We start from the raw sequence: 14996 nt of genomic DNA on the forward strand, positions 1-14996 counted from the left end.
GGCCACTGCACTCCAGTCTGGGCGACAGAGTGAGACTCCAACTCAAAAAAAAAAAATAAAGAAAAATTAGCTGGGCATAGCTGTGCATGCCTGTGGTTCCAGCTACTTAAAAGGCTGAGGTGGAAGGATCACCTGAGCCCAGCAGATGGAGGCTGTGGTGGCCATTAGCATGCCACTGCGTTCCAGCCTGGGTGACAGAGTGAGACTCTGACTAAAATAATAATAATAATAATAAATTTAGCCAAGCATGGTGGCACATGCTTATAGTTCCAGCTACTCAGTAGGCTAAGACAGGAGGATTGCCTGAACCCAGGAGGTTTGGGCTGCAGTGAGCCATGACATGCCATTGCAATCCAGCCTGGGCAACAGAGGGAAACCTTGTATCTTAAAAAAAAAAAAAATTAAATAGGCTGGGCTCGGTGGCTCAGCCTGTAATCCCAGCACTTTGGGAGGCCGTGGTTTCAAGACCCACCTGGGCAACTTGGTGAGACCTCATCTCTACAATAAATCAAAAATTAACTGGGCATGGTAGTGCATGCCTGTAGTTCCGGCTACTTGGAAGGCTGAGGCGGAAGGATCGCCGGAGCCCAGTAGGGCCAGGCTGCGGTGACCGGGAGCGTGCCACTGCACTCCGGTCTGGGCGACAGAGTGAGATTCCAACTCAAAAAAAAAAAAAATTAAATATTAAATAAAAATTTCATATGCTGTTGCTAATCAAAACTAAATAAGCCCTCCCCTTTACCATTCTCCTGGGGTGAAAAAGGGAATGTATATTTATTGGCCAGCTGCCATGGTCTGGCATGACTGTGGTGCTTTTTATACATGTCTTTGTTCATGATCTCCCACTATACTTAGAATAAAGACAAGTTTCCTTAGCATGTCTTGCACGGTCCTTAGCAACCCAGCACTGCCTACCTGTCCAGGTTCATCTTCATGACTATAAGTCTTGCATCCTGTGCTTCAGCTGGTCTTGGTTTCTTTAGGATCTTCAGATGTGCCTTGCTGTCTGTCCCTTCCAAGCTTTCTCGTGTGCTGTTCTCTCTACCTGACTCTGCTCTCTCCCTTGTTCCCCTCATAACTAATTAAGACTTACGGATTAGGCCTTGGTTTAGGTCTCACTTCCTTGAGTGCCTGCCCTGAACTTCTAGAAGATTCACTAAGTCCCGTAAGAATAGAGACTATGTCTCTTTGCTCAGCATTTCATTCCTACCAACTAGTGTATGGCTTAGTGTTATTTGTTGGATGGACAAAAAACCAAGCAACCTTCTCAGGTGGCTAATTGTATCCCCAAGTCACATAGCCAGAAAGAGGCGGATCTCAGAGTTTGAATGGAAGACTGACACCAAAGCCATGTTTTTTCCACTGCACTCAGCCGCTCCATGGTTGTAAGTCATTAAAATACTCTGAGAAGGCCTGGCAGGCAAATTAGGTAATTGAATTGAAACAATACACCTAATTCCATAACTGATCCAATATAGAAACATAATGAAACCAATTTTCCACAAACCTCATCAGGAAAATACTTGCTTTACTGTCTTTTGAAAATTGAGTTATTCTGATTTTAGACTTATAGAAATTAAGATAACTGATAGAGGCAGCCTGCAAATCCAGTGGAGTTTGTGAGATTCTGAAATAAATTACCTTGAGAATACGTATTTCCTAAGGTCAGATTCACTTGTCCCATGGGACCCGCCACCATCTCCGTTTTTTAGCATCTTTGCAAAGACAGGAATCTTTGCCACCCAGAGTAGTTGAGATGTTAGACTATTTTCTGGAAATTGCACAAAATGTTTCTTTGAAGGCTTACAGATGCTACTCCTTTTTTTCCTTTACATTTTCCTTTAATTACCCCTCTCTTGCATTTCAGATCTCTTTTTTTTTTGAGTTGGAGTCTCACTCCGTCGCCCAGACTGGAGTGCAGTGGCCGCTCCCGGCCGCCGCAGCCTCGACCTGCTGGACTCTGGCGATCCTTCCGCCTCAGCCTTCCAAGCAGCTGGAACTACAGGCGCGCGCTGCCACACCTGGCTTCAGATCTCTTTCTCCTTTAAGGAACCATCAGTTTATCTCTTGAGATCTGGTCACAGTCTACCTCTCCAGCCTCATTTTTTGCCCTTTTACCCTCAAAGTCTTGACTCTGTTTACCTAGAAGTACTTGAAATCTCAGAAGTTGGTCCCCACCCTGTGAAACCCTTTGCTTATCCCCATTTCATAGCATCTGTTGTCTTCTTTTGAAATTGTCTGTGGGCCCAGGCATCTCATGTACTTGATGGTAAGCCTTTTTGGGCACTTACTCTCTCGTAAGCACTCATATATTTCAGCATCCCCAGGACCTGACATAGTTCCTGGCACACATTGTGGTTGTGTATTACATTTGAAGGAAAACAAAAACAGTGAGTCTTGGGCCTCAGATCCCCCCAGTGTGAAATCGTAAGTTTGCGGTAGCATCGAGCAGGAAGCAAGGAGAGTGGTTATTTTAACTTTCTCTCTTGCTCTGGACCTGCACAATTTGACTTCTGCATTAGATCCATCTGTTGTGGCACAAATTCCCATTGTGTAGTGCTAGCAGTTTTCCAGCTCTGTTATCTTTGGCTCTTTGAAGCAACACAGAACACAGAGCTACAGTTTCACCTGAATCTCGCAGGATTAACCTCAGAATGTTTAATTTTTAAAAGTTGAATAAAATTCAGTCCATATATTACATAAAATCACACACCCCCAAATTATTTAGAAGGGTTTACCTCACATCACACCAAATGCTTGCTTCAACTGTGTGCCTCATAAGCTTAGAACCTGGAATACATTTCTGACTTCTGTTTCCTTCTGCTTTTTGCTTCCCTGTATATGGTTGAATTTTTTTTTCCAGCATGCTTTTCTAATTTAGGCCTATTTTCCTGAAGTCAGAGCCAGGCTAAATACAGCCATCAGTGAATTTCTCACAGTTGTTCTCCAACTGAGAATTAAGGCAAGAAGTCCTGATACTGTGCTCCCTTCTGCCATGTCTGGAAAGCTTACCTGTGCCCTCCAGCTCTCCGGCACCTAGCTCACTGTTCAGCACATACATTTTTAACAAGTTTTCATATCTCTCTATCAAGATCATTTCCTTTTAAAGAGAAACTAACAAGTACTTTCCCAATCACTGTAGCCTCCTATCACAAGGTTCTCTAAGATATTAAGGAAGATATATATGTACTTCAACATAAGTCAATAAACTAAAATAACATAAGTAGATAAAATAAAAGAATGTAGATACTGATTAAACTCAGAACAGAAACACAGTGAATGACATTTAAATGTTCTTAAAGGGTGTTTAAAAAAATAATTGGAAATTACCTGTGGAGTTAGGCTATTTCATTTTTGCAGGCTTTGACCCATAGACCGTTCCTTGAGATTCTTGAGAAACTTTACATATTTATCTAAAGAATGCGAATGTTTTGCTGGTGTCAACATTGAATGTGTGATCAGTGAGCAAGAACTGAAAAGTCTCTGTTCTAGGCAGGATCGAGAACTTCTTTTTTTCTAATTCCACACAGACACGTCTTCGGCCTCTGAGGATGAGGGCTCTCTGAGACGCCAAGCTGCGCTCTCTGCTGCCTTGCAACAGAGCTTACAGAATGCTGAGTCCTGGATCAACCGTTCAATTCAGGGATCGTCCACCTCTTCATCCGCATCTTCTACGCTGTCCCATGGAGAGGTCAAAGGAACCAGTGGGTCTCTAGCTGATGTATTTGCCAATACTCGAATAGGTAGGAGCTGGATCTACACAAGAAGCCCAAATTATGTTCCATTTGGCTCCCAGTTTCCAGGAAAGAGTTTATGATTTGTATTAGGTGTTTCACTGTGGCCTAAAAAATATAATCAGAGAAAACATGACAGCTAATGAGACAAGGAAACACCAGCAATACATTTGTTACGGGAATGCTAGGTGTCATCTGCATTATTGGTGCATAATATTGCCCACCTGAAGCCATAGCTATTTCCATAAGCAATACTCAAGCTGCAAGATATAACGCCAGTCTTAGTAGGTTTATCCCAGCTAAGAATAGTCCATATACTAAAAAGGTGTTAAAGTATATAACATCTCTGATTTTCTCTGGATTGTGGTCTATGGTTCTGTCAAACAAAAAACATTAAACTTGAGCAAAATGTACGCCAATCCAATGTCAATGAGGCTTTCTGTCTTTAGCATAAAGGCTGGATTTATTGTCCTTGCCGCTGTGGTATTGCTACAACTGGAGTGTGCAGGCTGAGGATGTCTGTTCTCTATGAGCTGCTACCTGCTGCTGATGCTTCTGTATGGAGTATAGCTTCTGCTTGGCCCTGCTTCATGTTTTGTATGTGTGTGTGTTTTAAGAGTTTTGACATCTGCAGATAAAGATGTAGCTCAGGTCTCTGCTTTTGCTTAATTGGTCACTAGAGATTTTACTCGGTAATGTATGTTAACATTATATGTCTGTGATATCTTTCCCTTTTTTCTTGACAGTCAATGCATTTTGGTGTCTTAATTTTGTCTCAGTGACCTGTCTGTGTCACCATATGTATATTTTATTATTCTATTCATTGATTTCTGAAAAAGAAAGACTTGGAAAATTTTCAATGCTAGACTGTAATTTTTAAAGAAAATAGCTATCCTGAGGATGTGATTGCCCTTATTAAAAAGCCAAGTGCCAACAGCTGATACCTTGTCCTGTACTCTCAGCTCTGCCCTGAAATTCACCAAACCTCCTACAGCTCTAAAGCCACAGACTTACCACCTCTCCTGTTGTGGAGGGTGAGCAACAGAGCCATGGGTGGTGAGGTTTCATTTCCACATCACTCTAAAAGAGAGCAATTTCACCTGTTGAGTGTATTGTTCTAATACCCAGTTAATTTTATTTGGAATTATTGGTTTAGTTACTTACAGAGACCATTTTTTCCACATTATTGCTTTTGGATGTTTGATCTAACATAAATAGTTCATGTTCCTAGTAGAAAAATTCAAAAATACAGGTAAAAGAAAAAGCCAGGCGTAGTGGCTCATGCCTGTTATACCAGTAGAGGCAAGAGGATTGCTTGAGCTCTGAGGTTCAAGACCAGCCTGAGCAACATGGTGAGACCTCATCTCTACAATAATCAAAAAATCAGCTGGGCATGGTGGCACATACCTGTGGTTCCAACTACTTGGAAGGCTGAGGCGGAAGGATCACCTCAGCCCAGCAGGTCAAGGTTGTGGTGACCCTGAGCGTGCCACTGCACTCCAGTCTGGGTGACAGAGTGAGACTCCGACTCCAAAAAGAAAAAAGGAAAAACAAAACAACCTATAAGCTTACTTTCCAGGATAACATTTTATTTATTTTATTTTATTTATTTATTTTTTTTTTTGAATTGGAGTCTCACTCTGTCGCCCGGGCTCCGGCGATCCTTCCACCTCAGCCTTCCGAGTAGCCGGAATTACAGGCATGCGCTACCACGCCCGGCTGATTTTTTTATTTATTGTGAGATGAAGTCTCGCTGCCCAGGCGGGTCTCGAACCCACGGGCTCAGGCAGTTCACTCACCTCAGCCTCCCAAAGGCGCGGGATTACAGGCTGAGCCACCAAGCCCGGCTTCAGGATAACATTTTAGTGTTATCACTTTAGTGTGTATTCTTCTAGATTTTATTTACATAAGAGTGTATAGAGTTTTGGTTTTGATTTTGCAAGAATGAAATTGCCCTAAACTTAATGTTAATAACCTACTTTTCTTAACAGGGTATCACAAACATCTTTTATATAAATATAATTATACTTTTATTTTTATGGTTTCAAGGTATGCCATTGTATGACTTTCTACCCTGGTTTATTTAACCATTCCCCTATTTTGAACATTTAATAGTACCCGTTTTTTTTGCCATTATAAAAACTGCTGGAATGAACATATTTGAACACACAACTTTGAGCAGTTGTCTGATTATTTCCTTAGGATGTGCTCCTCTTAGTTGAATTGCTGGGACAAATAAAAATGCCCATTTTGATGCTTTTGTTGCCACATTATCCTACAGCAAGGTATCCTGCAATATGCCGTGCAAGTATATTTAAAACTTCAAAAACTGTAACTAGTAATTATAGACTTTGAGGCATAGAGACCTTATCCCCAGATTGATTTTTTAAATTGTTTATATTATGGCTTTTTCCTTTTTTGTAGTTTTTAGTGGCTTTTTTTATCCTTGTAAATCATGTATTTTCCTCCCTCTAATTTCTTCTCCTCCAGATGTTTTCTTCTAGGTTTTTTATAACACATCCCTGCTGAATGGATCTCTTCAATTTACATCATTCAATTTCTCTAGGTTCAGAATTCCTACCTGTAGTAGAGTAGAATAACACTGCTTAATTTCTGCTTAGAGCAAAGGAAGAAACTTGTCTGTGAAGGAGATTGAAGTTACCTGCAGATTACTTTATAAAAATTAGAAGTGGACCTCATCTGCGACTTGAGCGATCTGACTCACTCTCAAGACAGTGATCTTCGATGGAAGGGGAAACTTTCTAGATAAACCATATTCATGAATAAATAGTACAGAAACTAGAATACTAGTAGATAGTTATGATCTTACTCACTTTGATTCCATTTTGAGATCACTTGAAACTTATTATGATTATTTTTATTTTTTATTTTTTTAGTTGAAATCTCACTCTGTTGCCTAGGCTGGAGTGCAGTGGCACGCTCATGGTCACCCCAGCATCGACCTGCTGGCCTCAGATGTTCCTTCTGCCTCAACCTTCCAAGTAGCTGGAACTATAGGCACACACTACCATGTCCAGCTAATTTTTTTACTTATTGTAGAGACGAGGTCTCACCAAGTTGCCCAGGCCGGTCTTGAACCCCTGGGTTCAGGCAGTCCTCTCTCCTCAGCCTCCCAAAGTGCTGGGAGTACAGGCTTGAGCCACCACACCCAGCCTGACCATTTTTGTAACACTGGATTTCTGCCAGCTTTTCTTTGTAGAAAATAATGTTTTTGAGAAACAGATATATGATTTGATCTTACTAAGGCTACCCAAGACTTGCAAAATAATAATTTTGGGAAGCTGATAGACCCTGACTTAACCTCTTGTTCTCCCATTGCATCTTGCTAGTAGAATTTGATTAAAAAGGTTGTTCTAAGAGCTAATGCCCTATTTATATAGTTTTCTTCCTTGTTAGAGAACAAAAAAACAGAGATTTGAAGGTTCTTAGTTCTGCTAATGTAATGTAATTCTAAACTTTGTTTTCTCCCCTCTTAGAGAATTTCTCTGCTCCCCCTGATGTCACCACAACTACCTCTTCCTCATCATCATCTTCCTCAATACGCCCAGCCAATATTGACCTGCCCCCCTCGGGGATAGTTAAAGGCATGCACAAAGGATCCAACAGGTCCAGCCTTATGGATACAGCTGATGGTAAGTTCTTTTTGGTAGCTAAATAGGGAGTATGCATTAAACTGAAAAAATTCAAATTATGACTAGTAGCTGGCCCAGCAGCTACAGAATTGCACTGTAGTTGACATGTCATCGGATCATCCTGAGTGTCTTCTTTTCCACAGTCTGCACAGTGACAGCATTGACACTTGATCAGACTTAGTTGGCACTTTTGAAAGATATTTTGAACAAAACACTTGAGTGTAGGAAGAGAAAAGAATAAAGGAAAAGGGAGATTAGGTGAAATCCTTAAACAATGTATTGATAATAACATTCAATTTGTTCTCTATTGTCTTAAAGTTTGTCATGTACATAATTGTACCTGTCTGGCCCAGTTAAAATAGAGTCAGGCTGTGGGCAAAAGTTAAATATCATTGGAAATAAAAACTCCTGCCTGAGCACGGTGGCTTACACCTGTAATCCCAGCACTTTGGAAGGCGAAGGTGAGAGGATTACCTGAGCTCAGGGATTCGAGACCAGCCTGAGTAACATGGTGAGACCTTGTCTCTACAGTAAATAAAAAAATTAGCTGGGCATGGTGGCACACACCTATAGTTCCAGCTACTTGGGAGGCTGAGGCAGAAGGATCACCTGAACCCAGCAGGGTAAGGCTGCAGTAACTGTGAGCATGCCACTGCACTTCAGCCTGGGCAACAGAGTGAGGCTCTAACTTTAAAAAAAAAAAGTAAAGAAAAACTTCTGAGGGAATTGAGGAACTAAAATATCCTCATAATTAATGAATTTTAACTTACCATTTTTCCTTTATAGGTGTTCCTGTCAATAGTAGAGTATCCACAAAAATCCAGCAGCTTCTCAACACTCTGAAACGACCCAAAAGACCTCCCTTAAAGGAATTTTTTGTGGATGACTCTGAAGAAATTGTGGAAGGTAGTAGTAAAAAATTCCAAAACATATATTCATCAAATAAAAAATACTGTGTGTTAGGTGTTATAGAGTTAAAGAATGGACACATATCTCTTGGTTCAAAGAGTTCACGGTTTCCTCTTTTCCCCTAAGGATCATTTATATTTTAGATCTCGAATGAAAGTTAAAGAAGGAGGGGGAAGAAAGGCAAGGAGGTAACTATGAAGCATAGAACTGTCCTTGGAAATATGCTCTTTGAAATTAGGAACTCTCCCAAATACATGAGTTTTTGAGTTCTTATATTTGTCATTTTCCTAGCATGTGGATATCAAATTCAACCTCAAATATTTGCCCACTTTCTTTCATATAACGTAGTCCTTTTATTAAAGTAGTCAGTCAATGCATATATGCCTGCTTTCTAGGCTATGCGGTAGACAGTGAACAAAATTCAAAGATTTATGAAAATGCAGTCACTTCTTTCATGTTTTTTACAGTTTAGACTGATGCTAAAATATACACATGTGAAGACGTCATTTAGCCAATAAGTATATATTAGCTAACATAGGCAGAGAAGGGAAGAAATCAGTTCCATCTGTAGAGCAGCCATCCCTAATAGTCAGTGATCTGTTCATTCAGTACTTCTGCAAATATTTATGGATGAAATCATATGATAGCTGGGATCTCAACTAGGGAAGAGGAGTTGAGATAAAATGAGAATTACCAGTTGAAAATGATTGAAGCTAGTTGATGAATTGATCTACCTAGCAAAAGTTTTTGTCAAAAGAACTAATAAGCCTTGTAACTCTATAGTCCGTTTTTATGTCCTGGGATTAGTAGTAGACTTGATTACATCAACCTGTTAATGGAATTAGGCGCATTGGGAGATTACATCTGATCTTATCCCAATCTGTGCAGCAGAAAGCAAAAAAGAACCTGACATATGAGGTGAAGATGAGTTTCTGTTGCTTTAGGAGGCACTAAACTCTGAACTGTGAGCATCTGTCTTGATGCACTGATGTTCAAGATACTTGTGCCATTAATAGCCTCTTTAGTGTTTCTAGCATTGTGTATTGACCAATGTGTATTGACCATTGTGTATTGAAGATCAAGGGCTAACAGGTATCTCACTTGAACTAATTGCATTTGCAGAATAGAGCTAACAGTTTTCCAGTAATTATAGATAGGCAGCAGTTGCTTATTTGAATAATTGTTACCTTTGGAAAAGAAAAATAACCAGTATACCTTTGGAAATCTGAAAGAGCATGCCCTGGAGTCTGCCATAAGGCCTAATGGGCAATGGCAGTAACGTAGACCTTTATAGCCAGAAACGATGCCTACCATATGTGTGGTCTGTCCATAAGGATAAAGTACACCAGGCTCAGTGGCTCAGCCTGTAATCCTGTGCTTTGGGAGGCTGAGGTGAGTGGATTGCCTGAGCCCGTGGGTTCGAGACCCGTCTGGGCAACTTGGTGAGACCTCATCTCTACAATAAATCAAAAAATCAGCCGGGCGTGGTAGTGCATGCCTGTAATTCTGGCTACTCGGAAGGCTGAGGCGGAAGGATCACTGGAGCCCAGCAGGTCAAGGCTGCAGTGGCCGGAAGAGGCCACTGCACTCTAGTCTGGGTGACAGAGTGAGACTCCAATTCAAAAAAAAAAAAAAGAATAAAGCATTTTATTTACAACCACCCATGTTTTCTTTTTGGTTATTCTGGTGATTTAGATTCTGGAAATACACAACAGAAGGGCAGCTGAAGTATTATTTATCACAGGCAGCAAATTGTGGAATTAACCTGTGTTGTGATTTTTATGTTATTGTGAATTTGGAAAACTTTCAGTAAGTTTCCCAAATCTGTCATTGTACTGAGCTATAAAACCTAACTTATTGCATATCAGTTGCCTGTCTAACATTTGTTGCTCATCTTTCCCTTCTCCCTTCTGGGCCTCTTTTTTCAGATCTCATTCACCTGGCTAATTCCTACTCATCCTTTAAGTCTCAGCTCAGACAGTTCCTCCTCCAGGTGGATGACATGCCCCACTGCCTGCCCTGTACATGTGTGTGTCATGCACTGCTCACATTATTCTATCCTCCGATCTGAGTCTGTGTATGCGTGTGTCCCCCGGTCCCCCCCTCACAAGACTCTGCGAGAGCTCAGACTGTGCATTCCTTGCACCAAGCACTTCTTAGGCACAATCAATGTTTGTTTGAAGAGTAATATGTGCAGCATTAATTTTTTTAATGTCGGTCACATCCTGTGCACATAATTGGCACTCGGTAAATACTTAACTCTTTGTTCCATGTGTAAATTACCTTTCCTGCTATGAAAATGTAGAACTTTTTTGCTTTTATTATTTGAATGACATTTGTTAATTATAGAAAAATTAAGAGGACTTTAGTTTTATCTGTATGAAAGAATGTGAGATATTACTTCTGATTCCTGGAGTGACCATTAGTCACAGTCTTTGTAGGGGGAAACTTGTTTGGTAAAAGAAGTCGTTGAGGATCTTCAGTGCTCTGATAAGGGCAGGCTGCCCCATATTGCGGGAGCACTAAGGAAGGAACAGTTGGGGATGGTTACCAGAGAATGTGCTGTTTGAGCTGCTGAGTCTTGAGAAGGATGAGCAAAAATTCACCAGAAGGCAAGGGACTGGCCACACAAGATATGCGCCAAGGTGTGGAGACATGGAACACTGTGGTTTATGCCCATTATCTCTTGAAGGGAATGATGGCCCCAAGGTGTAACTGTCACCATGCCCATTTTACAGATGGGGAAAGGAAGGAGCAGATAAATCAATTTGCCTAAAGTAATACTAGTAAAAGGTGAATTTAAACTTGTGTTTTCTGACTCACAATGTAATATTTTTTTGTTAAACATAACCTGACTGTCTAACATTGGACACAAACTGTGAAGATTTAAAAACAAGTTTACTGCCGGGCTCGGTGGCTCAGCCTGTAATCCCGTGCCTTTGGGAGGCTGAGGTGAGTGGATTGCCTGAGCCTGCGGGTTCGAGACCCGCCTGGGCAACTTGGCGAGACCTCATCTCTACAATAAATCAAAAAATCAGCCGGGCGTGGTAGCACGCTCCTGTAGTTCTAGCTACTTGGAAGGCTGAGGCGGAAGGATCGCCGGAGCCCAGCAGGTCAAGGCTGCGGTGGCCGGGAGCAGCCACTGCACTCCAGTCTGGGCGACAGTGAGACTCCAACTCAAAAAAATTAAAAATAAAAATAAAAACAAGTTTACTAAAAGTTATGAAGGAAATTTATACTTTGTGCTCTTTTGTATGTGCATTGATTTGCTTTCTCAGGGTCAGGATTTGTTGTGTAAAACATACTGAATATGAGCTGGGTGCGGTGACTCACACCAGTAATCCCAGCACTTTGAGAGTCTGAGACAAGAGGATTGTCTGAGCCCACAGGTTCAAGACCAGCCCGGGCAACTTGGTGAGGCCTCACCTGTACAATAAATCAAAAAATTAGCTGGGCGTGGTGGTGCATGCCTGTGGTTCCAGCTACTTGGAAGGCTGAGGTGGAAGGATCGCCTGAGCCCAGCAGGTTGAGGCTGCAGTGACTGTGAGCATGCCACTGCACTCCAGCCTGGGTGACAGTGAGACTCCAACTCAAAAAAAAAAAAGAGAAAAAAATACGATTTCACGTTTAAGTGGAAAATTAAACCGCAGCCCAGTTTGTGGATTACCATTTCTAACCACGTCCTTTCTTAATGTGAGTTGAAGCCATTTAAGTGTGAAGAGAAGAGGGAGATGTGTTTGCACTTAGGGACCTGAGCTGTGCTGGTTTTGACTTGTACTTATTTCACCCGCTGGGGTTCTCTTGGTACAGTACCTCAGCCAGACCCCAACCAGCCCAAGCCCGAGGGACGGCAGGTGACGCCTGTGAAGGGCGAGCCTTTAGGGGTCATCTGCAACTGGCCTCCTGCCCTAGAATCTGCCCTGCAGCGCTGGGGCACCACTCAAGCAAAATGCTCCTGTCTGACTGCGCTGGACGTGACAGGGAAGCCGGTCTACACACTCACATATGGTGAGTTGGCAAGAGTCCAGGTCCTTTTCTGTCCTCCTAAGAGTTCTTCAAAATATCATAGGTAGTGTTTTTATCTTGATATTTAGTGGTTGCCGGTCATTATGATTAAGTAGATTTTTTGCAGTAATTTAATAGGATCCTAAGTTCTAAGTAAAGTTATTGGTAAATATTTTCATTTCCTAAAGGGACATTTGCAAGCCAACTAATATTTAAAATACAGCAAAATAAAGAATGAGAGACTTGTAGACCCACGGATGTTTTAATATTAGAATAGGATTTTAGAAAAACATTTAGTCACTATTAATGATGTATGGTGAAAAGCAGATGGTTTTGTCTAAAAATTGAAGCATTACTTTTTAGATCTTTACTCCATCTTGCTTCTTGCATATAATAGGCACAAGATTCTGTGATGAACAAAGCAGCAGTACTTTTCCATTTAATTTTGCATCCCAGATAAAGTTGGTATTTTTCTTTTTAAAATAACTTCAAGAAAAACGGGGTCAACCCTGGGCTAAGAGATTTTGTACTAGTTTATTCAGATTCCTTTTCTCTGTTGCAAGTGGAGCACAGTGTCCATAGACCTAGATACAAAATAATCTTTGAGGAAAAATAACTTTTTATTTAAAGAATTATGCAGTTTGACATAGTTTAAACCTTGGATGCCCCTCTGAATAAATTATATGTAAAACTAACATTGCTATTCAAAATAACATGATTTCTCTTTCACTTTTTCATAGTCTAAAACAAGAATTTCTAAGGGTAGTTGAGGGAAGGGGATAGGAAAAGAAAAGGATGTTTTATTCCTTTTCCTACAGAAAGCTGCATGTTACTTTCATCCACGTTACCCTTAAAGCATTCAGCTGACCGGATCTTTGTATGCTTAACATCTATGACTATATCCACATATTTCATACAGATAACTTCCACTTTTGTTGTCTGTTTTCTCTGAATTACAGTGGTATAAAATGTTTAATCATTTGAGTCATACTTTTGCTTTTCAACTACCCCAAGTATCTAATACCACCTGTGTAAGTAGTTCTTCAGAAAAAGCTTAGAACATTTCTGAAGACAGCTATAAAAAAAAACTAGGGCCAAGTGCAGTGGCTCAAGCCTGTAATCCCAGCACTTTGGGAGGCTGAGGTGAGAGGATTGCCCGAGCCCACAGGTTCAAGACCAGATAACTTGGCGAGACCTTATCTCTAAAATAAAATAAAATAAAATAAAATAAATCAACCAGACGTGATAGCACGCACCTGTCGTTCCAGCTACTTGAAAGACTAAGGTGGAAGGATCGCCCAAGCCCAGTAGGTCAAGGCTGCGGTGGCCATGAAAAAAAAAAAAGCTTAGAACAGAAGTAGTCTTCTTATTGTCAGTCTTGTTCTCTCCATTTCTCCCATCAAATTATTTCTGAGGCAATTCAGAGTAATTCGGAAAAGAATTGGAAACGTTCTATAACCAGGATGAGTACCTGGTGATACTTTATTTTTGTTTCAAGGCAGCCCTGGCTTTTGTAAACTAGAATGAATATAGAACTTTCAGGGAGGTGCTTACTGTGTGTTGGAGGTGAGTGATACCCCCTCTGATGCATCATTTGGAAGTGGCCTTTGCCTTATCTGCTGCTGATCTGAATGTTTTCTCATTGAAATTGGCCTGTCGTTTTTCTATGTGAGTATTTCTTTTTCAGGAAAGCTATGGAGCAGAAGTTTAAAGTTGGCCTACACACTGCTTAATAAACTGGGGACCAAAAATGAACCTGTGTTGAAACCTGGAGACAGGGTAATTGGCATTTTGGTTTTTGGGAGGTGGTGTTTATTGTTTTCTAATGTGCACATTCTAGATTTTTAATGTGTAACAGAAAAATGTATATAACTGTTATTTTTGAAAGATAAAAATGGCTTGGTTACCACATAAATGCAATGCCAGATGTCTGGATAATTCTCATATTCATGTATTGAAGGAAATTTGTATGTACTTCTCTGTAGTTGTCAGTCAGTTGTAACTCTTAAGGTGCCAATTAAAAGAAAGAAAAACCTAAGTCTTTTCAGAAATAAATATTTAGATAACTAAAATACAGCAACAAAATTTACTCTTTGATTTTTTTTTTCTTTCTTTACAAGATGCCTCATACAGGGCCTGGCACAGTGGCTCATGCCTGTAATCCCAGCACTTTGGGAGGCTGAGGCAGGAGAATCACTTCTGTCCAGGAGTTCGAGAGTAGCCTGGGCAATATTCTGAGACCCCATCTCTGTAAAAAATAAATTAAAAAAAAAACTTAGTGGACATGGTGGTACATATCAGTAGTTGCAGCTACTTGAGAGGCTGAGGTGGGAGGATCCCTTAAGCCCAGAATTTGAGGCTGCAATGAGCTATGATCATGCCTCTGCACTCCAACCTAGGTGACATAGCCAAGACCCTGTTTCTTTCCTTTTTTTTTTTTTTTTTTAAAAAGCCGGGGGCAGGGGCTCAAGCCTGTGAGCCCAGCACTTTAGGAGGCAGAGGCAAGAGGATTGCCCAGGTCCAAGGGTGAGACCTCGTCTCTACAATAAATCAAAAAATTAGCCATGCGAGGTGGCACGTGCCTGTAGTTCCAGCTACTTGGAAGGCTGAGGTGGAAGGATCACCTAAGCCCAGCAGGTCAAGGCTGCAGTGACCATGAGCATGCCACTGCACTCCAGCCTGGGCAACAGAGTGA

At 41.0% G+C, this 14996-nt stretch overlaps 1 protein-coding gene across 2 annotated transcripts in view; it reads left to right on the plus strand.

Annotated features, from left to right (window-relative positions):
* The window catches only part of DIP2B (disco interacting protein 2 homolog B), a 142824-nt gene that overhangs the window by 48575 nt on the left and 79253 nt on the right, over nucleotides 1–14996 (plus strand). Inside the window, exons 4-8 of one of the 2 annotated variants that reach the window (XM_021707017.1) lie at nucleotides 3531–3743; nucleotides 7232–7387; nucleotides 8174–8293; nucleotides 12119–12304; nucleotides 13989–14080. In XM_021707017.1, coding sequence (XP_021562692.1) covers nucleotides 3531–3743; nucleotides 7232–7387; nucleotides 8174–8293; nucleotides 12119–12304; nucleotides 13989–14080 — 767 coding nt within the window. Of the gene's footprint in view, nucleotides 1–3530; nucleotides 3744–7231; nucleotides 7388–8173; nucleotides 8294–12106; nucleotides 12305–13988; nucleotides 14081–14996 lie in introns of both variants that reach the window. The other variant, XM_008074090.1, reaches the window with a different exon arrangement.

The sequence above is a fragment of the Carlito syrichta genome, unplaced genomic scaffold, assembly GCF_000164805.1.
Source record: "Carlito syrichta isolate Samal-C Ts95f unplaced genomic scaffold, Tarsius_syrichta-2.0.1 Scaffold316302, whole genome shotgun sequence".
Classification (NCBI taxonomy): domain Eukaryota; kingdom Metazoa; phylum Chordata; class Mammalia; order Primates; family Tarsiidae; genus Carlito; species Carlito syrichta.